General features: G+C 41.2%; 1 protein-coding gene across 4 annotated transcripts; it reads right to left on the bottom strand.

Moving 5' to 3' along the window:
* Positions 1–2,980: 2,980 nt before the first annotated feature.
* Positions 2,981–19,592, bottom strand: LOC111249657 (uncharacterized). Of its 4 annotated transcripts, XM_022803789.2 has the most exons (10): positions 19,100–19,592; positions 18,165–18,359; positions 13,813–13,996; positions 13,450–13,539; positions 9,152–9,406; positions 8,231–8,417; positions 7,538–7,654; positions 7,120–7,177; positions 6,694–6,820; positions 2,981–6,359 (listed from the first exon to the last, which is right to left on the bottom strand). In XM_022803789.2, the coding sequence occupies exons 5-10, from the start codon at positions 9,321–9,323 to the stop codon at positions 6,094–6,096; spliced, it is 927 nt and encodes a 308-aa protein (XP_022659524.1). In that variant the 5' UTR covers positions 9,324–9,406; positions 13,450–13,539; positions 13,813–13,996; positions 18,165–18,359; positions 19,100–19,592; the 3' UTR covers positions 2,981–6,093. The 4 variants fall into 4 exon arrangements, with proteins under 4 accessions (XP_022659524.1, XP_022659528.1, XP_022659530.1 ...); XM_022803793.2 differs by lacking the exon at positions 18,165–18,359; XM_022803795.2 differs by lacking the exons at positions 13,813–13,996; positions 18,165–18,359.
* Positions 19,593–19,886: the final 294 nt, after the last annotated feature.

Genomic DNA, 19,886 nt, shown 5'->3' with positions numbered 1-19,886 from the left:
ACTTTGCCCTGCTTGCTATATTGCTAGATGTCAGAAACACTTCCAGCACAATCAACTGGGAGATAATGACAGAGACGCTGAAGCGTAAAAGTGTCTCACCCTATTTACGTCAAACGCTACCATCATACTTGGAAGATGACAGGTCGCTATATGCGAAATGGGAGCACTGCTGGAGTCCCAGAGGGCTCGGTTCCCAAACCGACCCTTTAGAATGTATGCTTCGATGGCATATCATAGCTGCCCGGCCTGCCGAAGGGGGCTGAAACTGTGGCGTACGCTGATTTTCACCGCGCGCAATGGGATCCACTCTAAACAAATGGAGCACAGACTGAGTCAGCCAAATCTTCTACCATAAAAGGAACATAAGGGCTATTGGAATTAAACTACTAATCCAAGACTTAGAGTAATGGTGCGACACATTATTCGAGAAGGTTTATGTCCTATGCAGCTCTGGGGATATAGATGTTGCGGCGCACACGTTCGAAAACTGCGGAGCACTGAAGCTAGGCTAAAGGAAATGGCGCTCACACAGAACTCCGGCTACTGGACACAAAAAAAAAAGGAAGATGACGGCTGAGGTACAGCAGAAGAGGGAGGCATTTTTCCTAGAAGGTGTCATTAGTCTGAAAGAAAATTTTTAGGGATCAGTAATGAGACAAAACGAGAACTAGTGGCCATTAGCATAGTCAGATTGAGCTTTTTTACAGGCGACATTAATGTATATTCCTGAAACCCTCAAGGACAAAATATGGACTGAATTCTCACGTCAGTTTATCGAGGAATTGTACCATTGCAAAGGGTAAATGGGCAAGCCAGGTTTCTTTTTTGATAAGGCAAGCAGTTCATAAAGTGCATCGTGGATCACGATATTTAAAAGGCCACCTTCAGCTTAGGCGGTTGCCTAATCGTTGTAAGTGGCCATATACTTTGGTGTCTTTATTTCCACGTGTTCTCCAAAAGTCCGCTCTGTCGATATCCGTTTAAAGATGAAACAGCTGATGCAATCGAACTTCCCGCAAATTCGTTCGACACAAAATAACCGACGCATCTTTTTTAAGTTCATTTATATACTTGAATTATTAATAAAAGCCTGAGTTGTGGCCAGCACTTGCGGCCCATAGTGACGATTTGCAACGTCCAAACCGCTTCAGCAACGGGGAATAGTGACTTCATCTAGCAGATCACTAATTACTGCGAAGACAAATGGGTTCGAGTCAAATCAATTTCTCGGATGTTTTATTCTGAAGTACTTCACCGCCACAAAGAACGGCGAATTGTCGAATACCGCCGCAAAGCAGACGCCAACCAAGTATGGCAGGTATGCATGGGTACTTTTTAGTCAGACTGATGGATAATTATTTTTTGCCGGTTAACGACACAGAATCTCCATCTTTGAAGCTTACGGTGTGCTTGAAAGCCCTTGTATAAACAAGCCTGGGCAGAATTTGTGGTGCAGCGGATTTATTCAAATTTTTTGAGACGTTCTACTGAAATTCCACCGAAAATAAACCCCAAAATTGTTTGAAGTATAGGTTAATCGAACCAATAAAATTTAATTTTTAAGTATCAAGTAAACCAAACTAAGTGTGAAGTTTCATGGATGCGTACTTTTAGAAATTTCGCGTATTGAGCATGACGAAGATAAGAGGGTATGTAACAGGGGCAATATCAAAAGTGTTATTACTAGGCATTATCATCATCAGTCTATCTAGTCAGTAGCAAAAGGAATGACCGATACTCCTAGACACAAAACAAATTTTGAAAAATCTCAGCGTAAAGTTACTCATTTTTAAGTTCATCTCAGGCGAGAAATACATGTTCAGAAAATGCAATACGATATCAGGTGTCTTTTGCTGTACGAATCAACAAATTTGCGAACTTGAAAAAACATCTTTTCCGTTCGCTAATTCAAAACCGTTTTATCGACTATCATAATTCTATTCGGTGGTTACCCCGAAGCCGAAGTACGACCCCTCATCGCTTTTCGAAAGGAAACGTGGTGTAAGAGTTGTGGTTTGTAGGAAGTACTTTGAATTTACAGCAAAAAAACACGAATTTACGGTTCGTAAAGGTGCTTTGTTTTGAAATTAATTTATACAAAAGATATGCAAAAATAATTAGGCTTACGAAGTCAGACAAAGAAATTAGAACTAATAACTTTTCGGGGGTCTAGATCTATTAAAATATTTTTTGGGAAACCTGCAACTTTCTTATTAAAACTTGGCGATTATTGAAACTAGTAACCACTATTGACTCATTCTGGGCAGCGTAAAAAAAATTTGACGACAGTGAGAATGTTCCATATTATCGTTACTTTCAAGTCAGCGAAATACCACTATCCACAATGACACAGTTAGTTTGCCCCTACAACTCAATACATGTAAATAAAATTTGATTTCGTTCCCAAAATTTAGATGGACCCTGCTCTACTATGACGATATGTTTACTCTTTTTAGCCGAATTAATTTCACATTTATGTTAGTCATTTTGAAAAAGCCCGCATCGCATTCTAAGTTAAATTATGGTTTATTTGGTAATGTTCTACTTCAGCGCTCGGTGTGCTTAGTTAATCGATAACGGACAGACTGCGACGTATGGCACTTCCTGACACGGTAGGCATGAAAGTAGCGTAGGGTTGAAAATCGATGATCCTTCGAAGAATACGAAATTTAAAATTCAGCATCAGCAGCACAGGTATCCCGCCAGACCTCAACTCTACGCTGTTGATGGAGCATATCATCCAACATTCATCACTTAATTAGACTGCTCATTAAAGTGACCTTTAGATAAACACGCCAAAGATACAAGGTCTAGGTTTCAGGTTTTACGTCATAGCCCTGCGTGGGACGGCGGTCCCATATTGAATGATGTGGTATTGATAAAACATAGTACTCTAGTAGCCGGCTATTTTCGTGATTTTTCTGTTCAGACTTTAATCTCAGTATTGATTGCAGCGTAAGTCATCGAAAACACTTAGACCTGATATTCTTTCGTCGGTGTGTTTATTGCAACTGGCCAAAAATCGTGTTTTAGGTCGGGAGTTGAGCACATTTAAATTGTACGCCTTTCAGCATTGCGTTATCATCGTTATGTTCCATTACCACTCGTGCATAGCCCATTCAGTTCTTCTTTTCTTCTTCGTTACAATTCCTGTCGCAGGCCCTTGAAGAGCGTTCTAGGACCAAAGCTCAGCACGCCATAATGACCAGTGAACATTCAAGCTGTAGCTGCAAATCAAGGGTGTTAACGTTCATACATATCGCCGATCTAACCAACGGTCAGTTGCGGTTAGTGTCGTTAGGGAACATTGAGTACGATAGCACTATGCGCAACCACCTATGGCTGAACACAAGTCATCATTTTTTGAAGTTCTTCCCCAATGAAGTTGTTTAGAAAGGTTATACAAATTCAAAGACGAACCCTTTTTCCAACAGTGTGCTAGTTGTGACATGGACTATACCCATGAGTATCTTGGGAAGAAAGCATTAATTAATTAATGAAAAACACATTGTTTATTTTGTACACGAGTACCGCGCCATTTAGAGGTCACCGACTGGAAACTATCATAGGTAATATCATAAGTTAGCCCTACCGAGCTCTGAAATCTGGCAAGGTGCGATTTTACTTTAAGGCTGAATAGTGTTATTTTATATCGAATCTTATTCACGATCATACACATACGGGCGTACAGATAAATATTGTTTCACGTTTGATAGGGGGTCGCTCTTGCATGCACCTTTTCGACGCCTCCAATATGGCCGTGTCGTTTTCCATTGGCAGAAACAGTCATTGCTTACATCAGAGAAGAATCATAGTGCGTATAGATGTAGTAATGACTAGAGTTGATTACTTTGATACAATGCCTCTGTGTGCAATGGCGTTGTCGCTCAGTGTCGATATATTTGACATTTAGTAGTGTTTTGTTTTCATCACGGTTGATTCTAGCAATGATCAGTATAGTACTGATAGTAATGACCAGCAGTCATCGCAAAACGCGAATCTGACATTACCGATAGGCTACATCCATAACATGCTACTGTGTGGTGAGGTTGTTTGTCTCTGTGTTTTGCTGTACCTCAGTGCACTTGGCCATTTTCACAATATTGATTATATGGACGGTGCAGACAAGTTCTGTCTATATGTTACTTGGTCTAAGTGGACTACTGTTATTTCTACCATTATAGCGAAATTGATCCCATGCCGTTCTAGGACCTACCCTATTATTCTGGTGATGTTTTGAGACGTGACCGGCTCACTTCAGCCGGTTGCCCTATCAGTTACCGTGTCAGATCAGCCGCCTAAGGCAAATTATGGGACTGTCAGAAGGCGCAAGTCCGCTCGCCATTGCCTCTACTCTTGGTAATTGATTTCAAAACGATCGATTGCATACGATAACGATTACAAAAATGGTTGTTATTATTTGCAATAAAGTTTCTGTCTCAGTTGGGCTTTTCTTTGACGTTTCCAGTGAGACGCCTTCCTCACAACCCTAATGATAGCCGCTACAAGCAACTTTTTAATGATGATTTAGGTTTCCTCGTTCTCGCTTTGTCTCAGAAATACTCGTAGGGCAAAACAGCTTATCTAGCAAGCGCCTTCACATGCGTCATCATAAGTAAAACGAAATACACACTTATACGAATTAATGCCTTTCATGATAAACAAACCGCCGTTGCCGCAACGCAGTTCGAATCAGTATAATCTAGTATCCCAAACGGCCTATACTTTTTTGGCCATTTTGAGGGCTATTCATCTTTCAAAGATTTCATCTGCTGCAGCGTCGCGAATAGAAGCTCGCCAAACTGTATACGTCCATGAAAAATCCAATGCGTACCCTTTGTGGCGTTTTATTTGCTAGGTACCTCAGCATCTTCTAACACTCCTTTAATATTTTTTTCTGGCCGTTCCATATTTTTCTGTGTTACAAAGTTTTCTGTCGCACCTTTTTTGCCTTTGTTAAATGTATTTTTATTGTTTCATTAATTTTTGTAGTTATATAACATGTTGCCGACATTAACAGCAGCGTAAGTTTACTTCATGTTTTTCATGTTCATAATAGCAATAACAGGATGACAAATGCTTAATAATACATAGTTTTCATATCTAGTATGTATATCTATTATAGTTTGGATATTTTATTATTATGGCATAACCGAACATTTATAGATATTTGTGTCATAAAGTCTTCACAGAACTGTCCGTTTAAATGCATACCATTATAGCTTCGTATATGCGTTTATGGTATTCGCTGCAGCTTTATGCGTTTTGCAGTTCATTCTTCCTTGCGTATCGACACATAGATCTTCGATGCTTGATTTTGGTTTTTTTGATATATCTGGTAGGTATAATAAGTTTTTTTTATTCACACAGGTTGTGTAGTAAGTATCGTTCGCGGGGCTTGAAATAACGACTTCTGATCTTGTTCAACCGGAAGCTTGGCCGTCCAAGACGCCGCCTCGATGCATGTGTATATATATCTACTTGTAGCATATAAGGTCATACCGAATAACCACTGCTATAACGTTAAATCAACGTATATATCAAGTTTAATAATTATAATGCTTAATGTCCATGTTGTGAGTCCGACCAGTTATGTAGACAGACGTGTATATAGTCTTTCCCATGACCTTAACAAACTAAGGCCGTTAGCTGTTAGGAGATCGGTATTAAAGGTTTACCGGTGGCCTGAATAAATGTTGTCGGAAAAGAAGATGCAAATAAGAAAACAACTGTAGAATGTCAACTCTTCACTGCCTCGAATTCGTCGAACACTTCATATTTTAACATTATTACTGTTATTGAAATTGTTCGTATAGGGTGTATGAAAGATCATGTACTAAACTAGAGAGCTCGTATCTGGAGACAACGAATGATCAAGCAACTGTAATTGAATTTCGTTGTTGGAAATTACACGATCTCTGTCCAGTATAATCAACACTGGCGAACCGTTTAAGACTAGTGGAAACTGTAATCATTCTGCGAAGAATAAAAGGTTTACTCGGCTACTGGACCACGAAACACTCCTCATTAGTTAATTAAGCTTGATAATTAACTGACTTGGCTTTTGCCTTTTTTTTTGTTAAACCGGTCATTTTAGAAGAGTGAAAAATTGAGCGTGTGATGGGCGAAGATTTTACTGAAGTCGGCCTGTGGGACTCCTGTCTCCCGATAGCACCTAGGTACTGCCATGAGCCGTTGGAGGCCAAGTTCTTCGCAAAGGCGGCACGAGTCCGGGTTGCCATCCATCGCAAACGCTGTTACCGTGACTCTCGCAGGTGCAAAATCTGATACGAGTGAATGCAGAATATGTTGGGCTACCATAATGTCATCCGCGTACAGCGGCCCTACAAGTGCTCCTTCTGCAAATATCAGAAATGAAAATACAGCCATCTGTCGTTCCCAGTCACCATGCGTTACGTGCAGTCCCAGATCTTCATTAGATTATTGGCTGTATTTTTTGTAGCTTTTGCGCCAACTTTTTGCGAGAGCGATTCGTTGCACGCAATAAAAATTTAAGAATCAACGAGTTCGAAGCCACAGACGACAACCCACAACAGTACGACTCAATGGATCAAACAATTTGGTCACTGTCCTAGGTCTATCTTATTCGATCTATCACTATGTCCGAGACAAAACAAGCTTACGAGTTATTAGAACAAATGGCTAAAATTCATAATCTTTCGACACACCTACCTTGAATATTGGTGCTGATTTTACCGAAGCCAGCACAAGCACCTGAGCCCTTAAAAGCAACCATCAAGCATCCGTCGTCATCGTTCATCGTTGTACGAATTGCGTTCTCGCGACGGAAGTTATGCACCTGTGTAGGGTCGGAACGTCCTATATTTGAGGAGGACTTATCCAGAGTTTTCTGATCTCTAAAAGCATTGACTATACTTAGATAGTTTACAGATATGCTATTAACATCTGCTGCCAATGCTCAGTGCTCAAATACTCTTTCTTTATTTAAAAACGCATATAAAATATTAATTTAACGTGCATAGCTAATTAGCGTTGATTTAGTAAGTACAAAATCATATAAAAAGATTATCTGAGAATCATGACTACTTGTGATCTTGCGTCAGTTATGCTATCTTTTTTTTTATTTTGTCCTTTTACCTTTTCGTCGTAATCGACCAACAGAGAGAGTGTCGCATCGTCACCGGGATAACAGCGCCTATACGTCGAGTTACCATAAGATTACGTTACAACACAATTAAAAGCACAAAAACACGCTAGCTACGGACAATTTGAATCGATCCCTAAAAAGCGTTCAGAAGCTTCGTTTCGTCACGAAAGAAATTTTTTTGGGTCCCCGTTTTTTTTATATTGAAGACGGGTTCGGATAACGTGTTAGGAAAACCTGCTGTCTCTTATCTCAGATTCAGAGTGCAGTTCTTCCTTAATAAAAAAAAATACGTAGTCGCTCCTGCTTGATCTGATTCGACGATGCAAAAAAATCTTTCAATCAACATAACTAAAGATAGATTAGATTTGAAACAAAAATTCAGTACCAGTCTGTAGCATGCATCATTACCTCAGAGTAACTGAGTCATCAGAGGCTGAAATGAGCTTCTCAAGCGTTACGTCCTTCCACGGGGAGGCGTAAACCCATGTGTTCCATGGCGCGACATGGGAAAAGCCCGCACGATCTCTTTATTCGTTTACAAATACGTAAACACACCGTGACACAATGTTAATTTGCAGTTTCTAAGCTTTTACTTCGACCATCTATGATATCTATAGAAAATAATCGTTCCAGCATTTCTGTCAAAGAATTATTACAATACTACCTAACTGATCTCTATTGAGCAGCAAGTGCCCCTCTTCTCCCAAATTAAATTTTTACCAACGCCCCATGCTTTCCTGTTGAAGACACGCCACAGAGGACGCTTTGTTAATCTAGAAGAGATTAATTCAGTCAGCCTTAAATTTTTCAATAGAAGACGGAATATTATACATTACTTACAATGAATGCATTCTTAGATAACCACGTTAATTCAGGATAGTATAATCACTCACTGGTAATCGAATGCTTTTGTTATTGTTTCCAGGAGGCATGGTGTGCAATTAAGAAGTGCATATATATTTTACATTCAACAACGCGTTTCCTACACGAATCTGCACTTTCTTTGATCCCACTTCAATCTATCGTACCACACATGGTGCAGACAATATTATCGGGCCTGTACGTCTAAAGCTTTTTGATGCCCTTCCAACCCCGTCTTACCGATAATTCGACAAATGTTTAGGTACGGCGTTCAGGCCAGCATTACTATCACCGACTCGTTTCATGGCGTAATCCCACATCTTCATACCGATGCCCCGTCCCTGTAGCTTCGTGCGAACTGCGTATAGACCGACAAAATACAGGCCTTCCTTTTGGCGGATGGCAGCGCAACTACCAAGGACTTCGCCTAATGTGGACACGGGAACAATGAAGATTATGAGGCAAGATCGGCGTCACATTATTAAGGCATCATTCGCAAAATACGAAGTGAGGCAAATCTTCTCCTATAAAAAAACGTCACTGAATAGTTCGAAAGTCTTACCTAACTTTTAATCATTGTTGTTTGTTTTTGCATCTTACCCAATAGATACTTTAACAGATGTAAAATGAAGACTTTTAAATTGTCAGGTGACTCTTCCCCTATCCTGTAAAGGTCTACTCTCTCCCGCCCCAAAAAAAATAAACCACTAATGCCTACAAGTTGACCAGAACTAGTTTTATATTTATATTACGTGTAATGCTAAGTACATTTAAATTGCTTAAAATTGCACTTCAATGAGTGTAACCACTCTATGATGTTAAGGAAATTTATTAATATTTGTCAAGAAATCCTTAACATTTTCGCATGAGTGCTGTATATCCCATATTTTAAAAAAAAAACATCGCACATTTTGTGTCGGCGGATAGAGCAAAAAGCCATCTTCCTCTTAACCTATTAGTAAGCGTACTGTATTGTCACAAGGATGTGACTTTTTACCGGGTAAGTGAGACTTCATAGCCAGTATTAGGCATTTTTTGCATTTTTCAGTATTTGTCGTGCAAACCGTTCTCCAAAATAAACGATGTTTTACATTAATATCCTACTGCATTACAACAAAGATATCTATGATAAACTAGTCTTGCATCTGCGTGCTTACACACCCGTGTCTTTATCGACAGCACCAATGAATCCTTCAGGGTCCGTCTTATGCCACAGTTGTAGGGTATTTACACCCTCTTCGAGACCTTGCTCCTTCCAGATTTCTACAGCGTATCGCACTTCATCGGTTCGTAATGGCCGGATTGCAACCTGGTTTGCCATGGAAGTTGTCATCTTAACTGATACTGCTTAGAGTCGTCGTGTAGATTTGCGGGCTAGAAAACGAGCGAGCAGAATTGCCGAGCGAGCGCCTCACCCTGTGAACATACAGAGACAAATCAACATGTCACTTTATATCTACTCTCTGATAAATCCATATTATTTAGGCACGCGTCTTTTTTTCACATAATTCCACTATCGAAGTTTAACTCGAAGACTTACTACTCAATAGAAAATATATCTAGTAATTGTATGGTTCTGTTTCTACTCCATACTGACATAGAAATGTTTGTCGATACGAAAGCTAAAGATGTTTGGAGTATCATTACGATATCCGAATATGACCCATCATGAAAAACGTCCAAGAGTTCATCTTTTAGCCCGTAGAACATTAAACAATAAAGACTAACTAAACCCGCTCAATGCAATCGAACTAATAGCCAGACAGTTAAGAAGATTGCCGAGCACCCTTTGTGATCTATGTATCAATCCTTGCAAGCATCTATTCTAGTAAGAAACGTCAATTAGGACTGCATAACACGTTATGTTTCTTCATTACTCGAGTTCCTTTCCGTAGTAGTTAGTTCTTAATGTGAGACAGACATTAGAGCAATAATGAGTTGTGATTGCGGTTTACACTTTCGTTAGTTAGTAATCGCTAAGCTAATGTTTCGGGCTGCACTTCCTATTTGCCATCGGTAGATCGAAGAACTTCACTGAACGACGGTCCCTACGTTTTGAATTGTGTTCCTAACGAGGATCGTCTCGTTTTGTCCTTGGAACGCCACTACTACGACTTCGTCTATTCTATTCGACTAGTTCTTCTATTGCTGGTGATGCTCTCTCGAGGGACGCCAGGTCCCATCTGCCAGTCGGCACGCTCACCGCGGCCTTCACTTCGTCGACATGACTTCGGTTTGGTGAGGAGACTCCAACGAACGAACGAACGAATAAACCAACCGAGCGGCTAACGGGGAGCGCTTCACGAGAAGAGCTCCAGGATGCCCGGCTCGGAGGGAGGTCCCGGTAGATGCCTCGGAATTCCTTGGGTGCTTACGTTCTTCACCGCTTCTCGCACCAGCACCAGAGCAAGCGAGCTCAGGGAGAGGGCCATAGTTGTCAAGGGACACAGAGGCGAAGTTCGCCTCTACGTGGGGGAGGGGCATTCTTCACATCCATATACATTGGGACCCGTCGGGGAATTCGTCGCATCCAACCGGCACCCGTTGTGTGAAGAACTTCCATTCGACGGCAGTGGCAGCGGGACATCCGGCAGATCCGTTAGATCGGCGGGCGGCTCACCGCTCCGGCGACCCAGGCGACAAACGATTTCTAACGCCTAGCAGCCTCCATCCACATGATGGAAAAAGGAAAAGCGGGGAATAATAGTGGGGTACAATGTGGGGCTTGGCGTGGAGCGGGGTTGGCTTCTTGAACAAGCACCCGGGCACGAATGTGGGGCATACCGGGACAAGCGGGTACCGACTGGTATGCCGAGTCCGGTAGATGGACCGAAGGGGAGAGGGAGTAACTGGAAAGCAGTTTCCTCAAGAGATTACAGATGGGACGGCGTACGTGCGTACCCCAGTTAGGACGCTGGTCTGCCAATGCCGTTGGCCGATAAGCGAGTTCCCTAACGAGTGAGGGTGACGACACCCATCGTTCGCGACCCACAGCCCGGTTTGACCAGTGCCGAACGCAGGAGCTCTGCTGGAGAAAGTGGGCCACATGAACAAGGCAAAGGAAGCGAGTATGTAGGAATAGACGGACGCTCCGCGAGATAGAGCGCGCGGAGTGTCTGGGTAGACGGTGGAGCAGTGTCGGTATGTTATCGAGGTATGCGGCGATTATCAAGGACTTCTCGTTTGCGTCGATAGGAACGGTGGGGCGATCTGATGGTACGAATATATCGTTGTTAAAAAACCACACATAATTCATATTTGCTACAAAAGTGCGAATACATATGTTTAACTATAGGTTGCTAGTTTTCAAAGCAACCTGTCACTGATTTGAGACTTTCCAGATGCCCCTCTCATCCGTTCACCTGACCCGTGACGGACACTCGAATGCAAACTCGTTTTCAGGCATCACAGAGCGATTTTAATAACTAAAAGTAAAATCAGGTAAACCTTTTTTTATCGTTAAAGTAACTCGAAGGCCAAAATTCAACATAACTCCCAAAAAAAGTTATACTTTATACTCGGGTATTGCAAAGGGCGTCCTGCTTTTATTGATACAACCGTCAAGTCGTATTCATAAACCGAAGAGAAGTAGCGACAAATGCCCGTTGCGTTACGATTTGCCCACGTATTTTACCATAGCACATGTGTGACACTTGTCATGTGTGCACTTAGATAGGATTTCTTAAAGAAAACAGTAGCAACATTGAAAAGGCAGCCGATTTCTTTATTTGCCCAAATGTAATACGGGTCTTGAGTAATTGTTTTTTTTAGCACAACCTATCTTGTCCCATTAGTATTCGAAGCCATGTGCATTTATCTGCTAGTCACTTTTAAACCCGCCTTTCCAGTATACGTTTTATAGTCACCACATATATACCTAGCTCAAAATCTTTTGGTTCAAGGTTATATTCACTATCAGAAAATAGTGAATTCTGCCGAATCATGGCAAGAATACAGCTGCTGCCATCCGCTGCACTCTTGCAGTGCTCTGGAATATGTACAATGCACGACCTTTATTAAAGCTCGATTCCCATTGTATTTCTCGAATGGGCAAAGGAGGTGCTGGGTGAAAATACCGAACAGCTAGAACTCTTGACGAAGCAAGACAGGATACCGACTCGTCGTTGGCTCGCTGAGTAAAGATATGCTGCTGGCCTGAGGTTGGGTTCGTTGGGGCACGCAGCCTACCGCTCCCAGCGCTTCCGGGGTCCGCGATAGTAGGACTAGTGAGATAATGGCCTGCCCCGGCGGATCACCTCGCCAGCTTTATACCCGCCTTTAGCGAGAGGTCCTGAGTTCTCGCGTTGATGCCTGACAAGGAACTTTTGGTATAGGTTTTCGTTGTGAGTTAAACTATTAGACAATAACGCTGATGTCCCGGCAAGGGTAGCCCTTAGTCCTTACCCCGGTCGAATTCGGATCCCGCACCCTTTTGTGACCTCGATTAGCATCGATCTCGGGAGTGGTCTCATATGTGGGGAGGCAAAATGCTGTGGAGATGGGGCTCAAACAAAGAAGCAACGAGGCTTCAAACGAGTGACGAAGATTAAAAAGATTAAACGTCCTGCCACGGAGACTCTAACTGCTGGTCTGCTAATGCTCACTCAACTTCCAAGCAAAGCAGCAGACTTTTTTAGCCGAACAGACATACCTGAGGTATTGTACCACGCAAGTGAAGTTCTGTTTAAAAGCTGAATGGAAAGATATTGGATGGAAAACGCGCGAATGGGAAGGAACGAGCCAGCGTACAATGTCGGAGTTTGATGCAACCACAAAAAGACTAGGATATAGTAAAAACAAACGGCACTGTTAACTGCGCACGACTAAATAAGGCAATTTATTATGAAGTTCGTAGTCGTTCGTTTTCTGTGGCTCCTTCCTATGGGGCCATATGCACCCTAGAATTTATTAAATATAATCAACTCGAAGTAAAAAAAATGTTCGGGTAAAACTGGTTAAGGGTCACGTCACCTCTTCACGCCATATAGAAGTCCGATAATAATTCTTATGTCCTTAGGAGTATCTCAGATTTCGCCGAAGAAAATTGGGTGTATTATACCTAGGATCAATCTGAATTTTATTTGTCGTAGAATAACCTATTTGGGAACTGCAGCGTTAAGTGCTATGTTGGAGAGAATTCGTTGTTGTTGGCAACGAGAATTCTGCAACGGTATATTTCAGATTTGCGCTAGGCTAGAACAAACAAGCATGCAAAAAAGATCGATTATTAACTTAAAAATATGTAGCTACGCAAAATCATCGCAGGACCTCACAAGGCTACAGAGATGTTGTACAGTTCTAGAATGACCTGAGCCTTTTGCAGCCAGCCCCTCGAATTTGATCCAGCACATGATTCGGTAACAGGCTTATTATTAACAATACGAAACATAATGGCGTGACGATTTTACCTTTTGTTTTAATATGTGGGTTGCAAGACACTAGGACGCGTGGTCACTTACCTAGCAACAGAAGTCGACAGAGAAATCGAGTAGGTTTAGCCGTCTGGAATATGGAACAATCGCTTACCACTGAGGGCAGATGACACACACCTAAAAAGATCAGTCACCGTTATTTCATGAAACACGGAATCGGGTTGATAATCTCCTTGATTTGAGTAGTTTTTGAACTTGACATTCAGACAGTACCTAATTGTTAACAACTTCAAACGATAGCTGCCTATAATACATTTAAAAGATGCTTTATTTAAATGAATATGAACAATGTATCTGCATTGTGCGTTATATATATAGATATATAGATAGCTTTTTCCAAACATATCGAGTATGAGTAAGCGACAGCCTGCAAGTAAGAAATTTGATTACCTTTGAAAGAAAAAAGCAAGAGAGCTTAGTGCCTTAAGTAGTGTCTTCAGATGCTGATTTACTTTGGTCAGCTTGTCAAGACAAGGCCGTCTTTTATGGCGTCAATGTTGAGCCAAAAACGTCGATAATTTGCTCTTCGCCCAAGTCGAATCTCTTATACAAGCATGTTATGCTAGACACGTTTCTATTACATGTAAGTCATATAAACAGTTAAACTTTTTGAACTCGTAACTTCTTACTAAACACCAATTCGACTTTGTAAGTTAAAATTTAATCATTCTGGCATGTCGCTGTATATAGCATGATCCATTTTGCCTTTCGGCACATACGTTTCATTAATCAGCACTAGCTTTCGGCTAAATTTAACGTTAACATTTTATCATCAAGTTCCAAGTAACAATAAACAAAAATTTCACGTAGAAAGCAGTAAAATTTTTTCGCAAAGGTTTCCTTTTATTCTAGTACATCTGGTCTCGAATACACCAGAAAGGGTTCTGTACATTAGGGTATACCATAAGCGAATCGGGAAACGACTACAAGATTCACACATATTTGTTAATGCTATTTTATGCACTAACGTCAATGTTACCATTTTTGTAAATCTAATGTCATTAAATGGGACATCACCACGGTTACTATATGGGTATTTTTTTAAACTCTACACCGGCATTCGTCTTACCGTTGAGTGTTGAATAAAGCTGTTATTAACTAGACTTGAGGTTGGAACAACGTTGAACAACAAGAATGCCACTAATAGTATATACACACAAACATCGGCTACTAGGCAACGCGTACAAGAACGCTATGAAACATGCCGTAGTAAGTTTCACCCGAATCAAGCTCCAAATCACCGATTATGGCTAAATATAATGAGTGTCTAATGAGATATTTTTATTAGCAAATGTAGCACACGATGATTGCGGACCTGTTCACGGAGCGCATATAGGACGTAACACTATACAAAATAGGATATATTTTAAATAATCGACAAAAACATGTATGTTGTAATACATGTGTTGCGAAAGGAAGTTGGATCTTACTCAGCTTACACAGCTACTATGTACGCCGCTTAACTTCGTTACAATGACTCTTCTCCTCGAAGTTCTCACCCAGGAGAACAGAACTAAGAACGAGTCTCGCATCCCTCACCCACTGGGCTATATTATAGCTTAAGCTATCCTGTTGCCACCCGATCCCTAGACAAGTTGGCAAACCACTCTCGAGTCAATTTGAATGTGGTGAAAGTTCCGTTACGACCTAGCTGCGTCCTCCCATGTATTAGTAGCTGCGAGTGCAGTATCAGACAGCGTCGAGCTCTTATATAAAACGAAGCTCTTCATAGTCAGTTTTTCCTTACGTCTTCTCTCCCGACCTTCCAATTTACCTTCAATAGCCCGACCAACTGGGTGAAGAATCAGGAGGCTTAGAAAGTGAAACGACTTTGCTATATATCAACGGGAAACTCCGCCGTCTTTCCCAGCAGATGTATTAGCATAGTTTGATAAAAACCCGTTTTCGCTCTTTACCACGTTTTCCTTTTCCAATCCTTCGTGCTCTTGTATATTTCCTTGCTGATGTATCCTTGTCGATCCAATATCAATGGCACGTCCCTTACCGTTTGGAAGAAAGCGCGTTAAGTTGACTGTCCCCTACCTTTTACTGGAGAAAGTAGAACTCCGAAAATACTGAAAACCCTTAGGCACAAGAAACTAAACGAGTTAATGGATTTTCGGGAGGCAGCGGGGGACAAAAGCTTGTCTGGAACGACAAGAAACGGGAGTTTTTGGTTTGATGTGAAGAGAAGTGAGGAAAGGGCGTTTCATTTGGGCCAGCGTTGCTAGGCAACCACTTGACGCTCATGAGGGTTCCTCATCGTTCTGTTCTGACAGTTCTTTTGCTATCTGATTCCGACCTGCCTGTGCTTAGGATGCGTACAATGGATTGAAAGAATAACCGAAAACTTTCGTCGGTTTTTATTGCGCCGGAAAAATTATCGAGGAGTCATTTAGTTTTCTAAACTTGGAATTCAATATTAATAAAATAATGTAATCACTGATTTCAAAACTGACAATATCAGCCTAACCCTTCACTATGTCAAGAATGAGGGTACGTTAAACCAGAGAGTTGGCACCATATCACCTGACTATGAAACAGCGCGAAAAAAATCTAAAAGGGTACACTGTGAATCCAAAGTACATATTTATGTCGATGGTTCTGTGAAACTCCTAAAAATGATAGGAGGTGTTTGGAAGGCCACAATACGTGAATATTATATTCTATCCTATCTTTATACTGTATATATATATTATAAGATGCCTAGGGAAAACTGCAAAGCTTACAGTAATTACGACCGTTTAAGTCATTATGTGAACACTAACGGTTTCCGTTGACGACAGTCAGAGAGAAAACATCGCTTTTGTTTACAGACATTAAATAGGATCATACGAGCATTAAATAAAAATGATACTAAATACATTTCAAGTCTGCTAGGCTGTGTTTACTAATAATGTTATTCCACAACTCCAGTCCGACCACGTACTCGAAACAGCAGCAGGCATTTCATCTCATCAGGGACCATATACCCTGTGATTTGTCTTAACATAGCCACTAGGATCGTTGTTGGAGTTATTTATCTTAAAACGGTTCCGAATTACGCTTGATGAGCTCTCTAATTGAAGGGCCGATCATTCCGCTAACAAGAGCCAGTGTTTCCAAAGCACCCGGCGCAAAATAATACCGATTCCTCAAATCAGCACATTTGAGCACTTTATCAAAGTCCGCACATAGTTGCCCTGAGATCATTATTTGCTTGCTTAAATAAGTCATCAGACCATGCCCTAACCTCCTCTATGATTTTTTTGTTACGCATTACTATACCCCGAATCATTTGCGTATAGCATTCTGGGGCTAACATATCCGTTTAGTGTGCATTTGCTTTTACGAAACGGAATCAACGATTCACTCGAAGTGATTTCTTCTGTGCTGGAACAAAACGGTCGAAAGGGTTCCCAGCGAACGGATTTGTCCGGATTGACCCGGCCTAAAAAGAAGCCTAGGTTTATACAGACAAAGCTATTTTAGCCGTGAAGAGATATACTAGCGTGGCCGTGACCTAAGGTTTCGTGCCCGGTCACGTGACTTCTGCATGCCAGTCAACGCTAGAAACATGGATCACGTTGGTCTTTTATAAAATTTTCGTAGATGAACACACATAGGGAACATATGTGACTCTCTTCAGGGAGAGTCACAACTGTTCGAAGTTAGCAATCAAATTTATTAGAACACTCCAAAAGCTCTAGCAAAGTTTAGCTAGCCCAGGTCCCACATCGCGTTAGACAAATTGAGAAGATACTGAGATGAAGTAATTGCCGCGGCCACTATAGTTCCAATTAGAGTAAAAATGTATCAAGAAGGGAAACAAAAGCTTTATTTCTCCCCCGAATTCCCGTCCTCGAAGTGAGCCTAGTTAGACAAAAAGGATGTCACTCCTCGAATTTATTTGGCAACTTATTGAAACGATTGGGAGCTATATGGAAACGACTATTCGATGAACCCAACAGATCCATAATAGCGCGAATCATATTTAAGATCGTCGAACTATGCTGCGTTACATATATACTATATATATGTATATGCTATAGAGCATAGTTGACATGATTGCTTCCAGTCAATTTCTTCGATAAGCGAAACGCAAGTTGGCAATATTGCCTTCTGCTGTGCGCGACGCGAAATAACTCAGAAAATGATATCACAAGTAATGTATTCGAGACCGCCAATGTGAGGTTCTTCTGGTCTTCTTCCAATGGCATCCGGACGATGCGACTATTGTGACATCTGTCAAGTGTAGCATACCTTGCCTTTTATAGAAGTATGTTTACCTTGAAAAAGATGCCGATGAGAAATGCCGACTTCGCAAGGACATTAGGGTCATATTGCAGTTAACTACAGTGTGAGGTAATAGATGAATACAATCTATATACGCACATTAGGACTAATAGAAAATTTCAATCTTTAGATCTACTATGATCACTAGTAGGTAACACTGAACGCCCGCTAACTTGGGCTAAGCCATTTTTGTCTACTGAAACTCTTCAAACTGGCTTCATATGAGGTTTTGTCAATACACACAATGTCTAGGTATGTACATAGATGTATGTGGCATTTTCCACAGTGGGAAACAACGCGTTAGATAGAAAGCCTCGCATTTGTCGTATAGCGTCAAACGCTCGGGTGAATCATGTCTCCGAAAGTTGTATTGTTCTCTGTGCAGCTCATTTCCGATGCAGTTATAATCACGATAGTACGCTAATGAATAGGCCTACTGAGCTAGGTAGCTTCGCTGGCACGCTTACCTTTCATGTATTGTAATCGTATTTCTGCGGGATAGCAGCACATTTGGCATGAGAAACGAGCCATCCGCAAAAGCCAAGAGACTCGATGGAGTCTTATCCGACAGTCTTACTATCGGAAGAGTAATTCGCTACTGGAAAAGGCACAGGCCTCATAAGCCTTCGATGAGAGGTACAGGGCGAATCCCCGAAGGATACCTGTCGATTTTAGCTAGACGGTCAGATAGCAGCTTCAGATAGAGTGACATCAAGGTCGGCAGGCGATATTAGCGTGTTTTTTACACCATTCATGTTGAAGTTAAATCCGCGTACATATACGTTTACTTCTAGTTGTTACGGCAGTGGAACCACACCATGAACTCGATAGAAATAATTTGCTTTATGGATTCAGCAAACAAGTGGTGTAAATAAGATATCGACTTATGTTATTGCTACTGCGGCACAGGCACACTTGTATCTGAATTACCGAGTGCAAAGCCCTATCATCAAATTAGCTTCCAACAGAACTAGCACACTATAGTTAATTGGATATTGCTCTAGACAACGAAATGTACACAAAGACCTATCATGACGTGGTAAACAAGAATGTACGTTATATCGGATAAAACCTCCGTTAGATGTTACAATGCAACGTAAGCAACGAACTTGGCAAGTCTTATGGGTTTCTATTCTAACCTACACACAGCCTGCTCGTAATTATATTCCGTACAAGTGATCCATTCCACAGTTAAATTTATGAAAAGATTCACTTACTAAAAATGTTATTTATGAGGTCATTATCGAGTATTTTTATATTAGTATAGATATCGGTACAGTCAGTCCACCTATGTCTAAACATTGAGAGAGTAATACATTCTAAATAGATATTGTTCAACATGTTCTACAAAAGCATTACCAAAAGTGAGCTAAACCTTCTACATAGACCCAGATATTTGTACCTTTTCAAAAGCGTTTGTATAGAGGGCATCAACATAACATCGAGCATGACGGCCACCGATTAACGACAACTGCCGGTATGTCCAAGCTTTTAGTACACCTAGCCCTCCTAATCAGCCATGGCTTTTGTGCCAACAGCAAAGAACGTGCGCCACTTGGCCGGCTTCAAGACAGAGCGCTCCTTTTCGCTGTTATTTTGCCATCTAAATCATCCATGTTGGTGTCTAGAGGTCGCGGGCGTTTGTTGGCGTCTTAGTTATGCTTTCCTACTTTTCACGACCACTTTAACGAATACAACTTTTGAAATGTGTCCCGTAGGCAGGGTGAATTTGACCAGTTATCCATGAACTAGTGCACAAAAGCCTCATATCTACAATTGATTCTCAATTAAATAATTCCATATTTCGGAGCCAGTTGAACAGCACTAAAGTGAGGTATTTTAGATGAATTTCTACGTTATATTGTATAAAGGCGGTACACCACACGGGGGTGAAGAGATCGGCAAACACTTTCAAACGATGTGATGTCTAAAACTTACTTATCTTATCCCAGCGATCGCAGGCAAGACAGCTTGTTGTAATCGGATTTCAGCAAATCAACATTTACGTTTCGCGCTAATATCTCGTTCTACGAGCAGTCGACGCGTTCTGTCTAACCGTCCAACACGACTGTTGTCTGTGTTGAATAACTAAATGGCGGTGTTTAAGGTATAAGCTAAAACGGCACAAAAAATTGATAGAAACATCCGTTGGTCAGCAATTCTTTTTTCGTGCAAATCCATTAGGGTGA

This window comes from Varroa destructor, unplaced genomic scaffold (genome assembly GCF_002443255.2).
Source record: "Varroa destructor unplaced genomic scaffold, Vdes_3.0 BEIS01000004.1, whole genome shotgun sequence".
Classification (NCBI taxonomy): Eukaryota; Metazoa; Arthropoda; class Arachnida; order Mesostigmata; family Varroidae; genus Varroa; species Varroa destructor.
Note: the sequence above shows the minus strand (reverse complement) of the source record. Positions and strands in the feature narration are given on the sequence as shown.

Bases quoted from the DNA above. Each gene is read 5' to 3' on its own strand.
- LOC111249657 (XM_022803789.2), bottom strand. From the start codon at position 9,323: ATGACAACTTCCATGGCAAACCAGGTTGCAATCCGGCCATTACGAACC. The intron at 6,821-7,119 runs GTAAAAGGACAA...GACCCTACACAG, and splicing joins TGGTCGATTACGACGAAAAG to GTGCATAACTTCCGTCGCGA. The intron at 6,360-6,693 runs GTAGGTGTGTCG...TGATATTTGCAG, and splicing joins AATCAGCACCAATATTCAAG to AAGGAGCACTTGTAGGGCCG.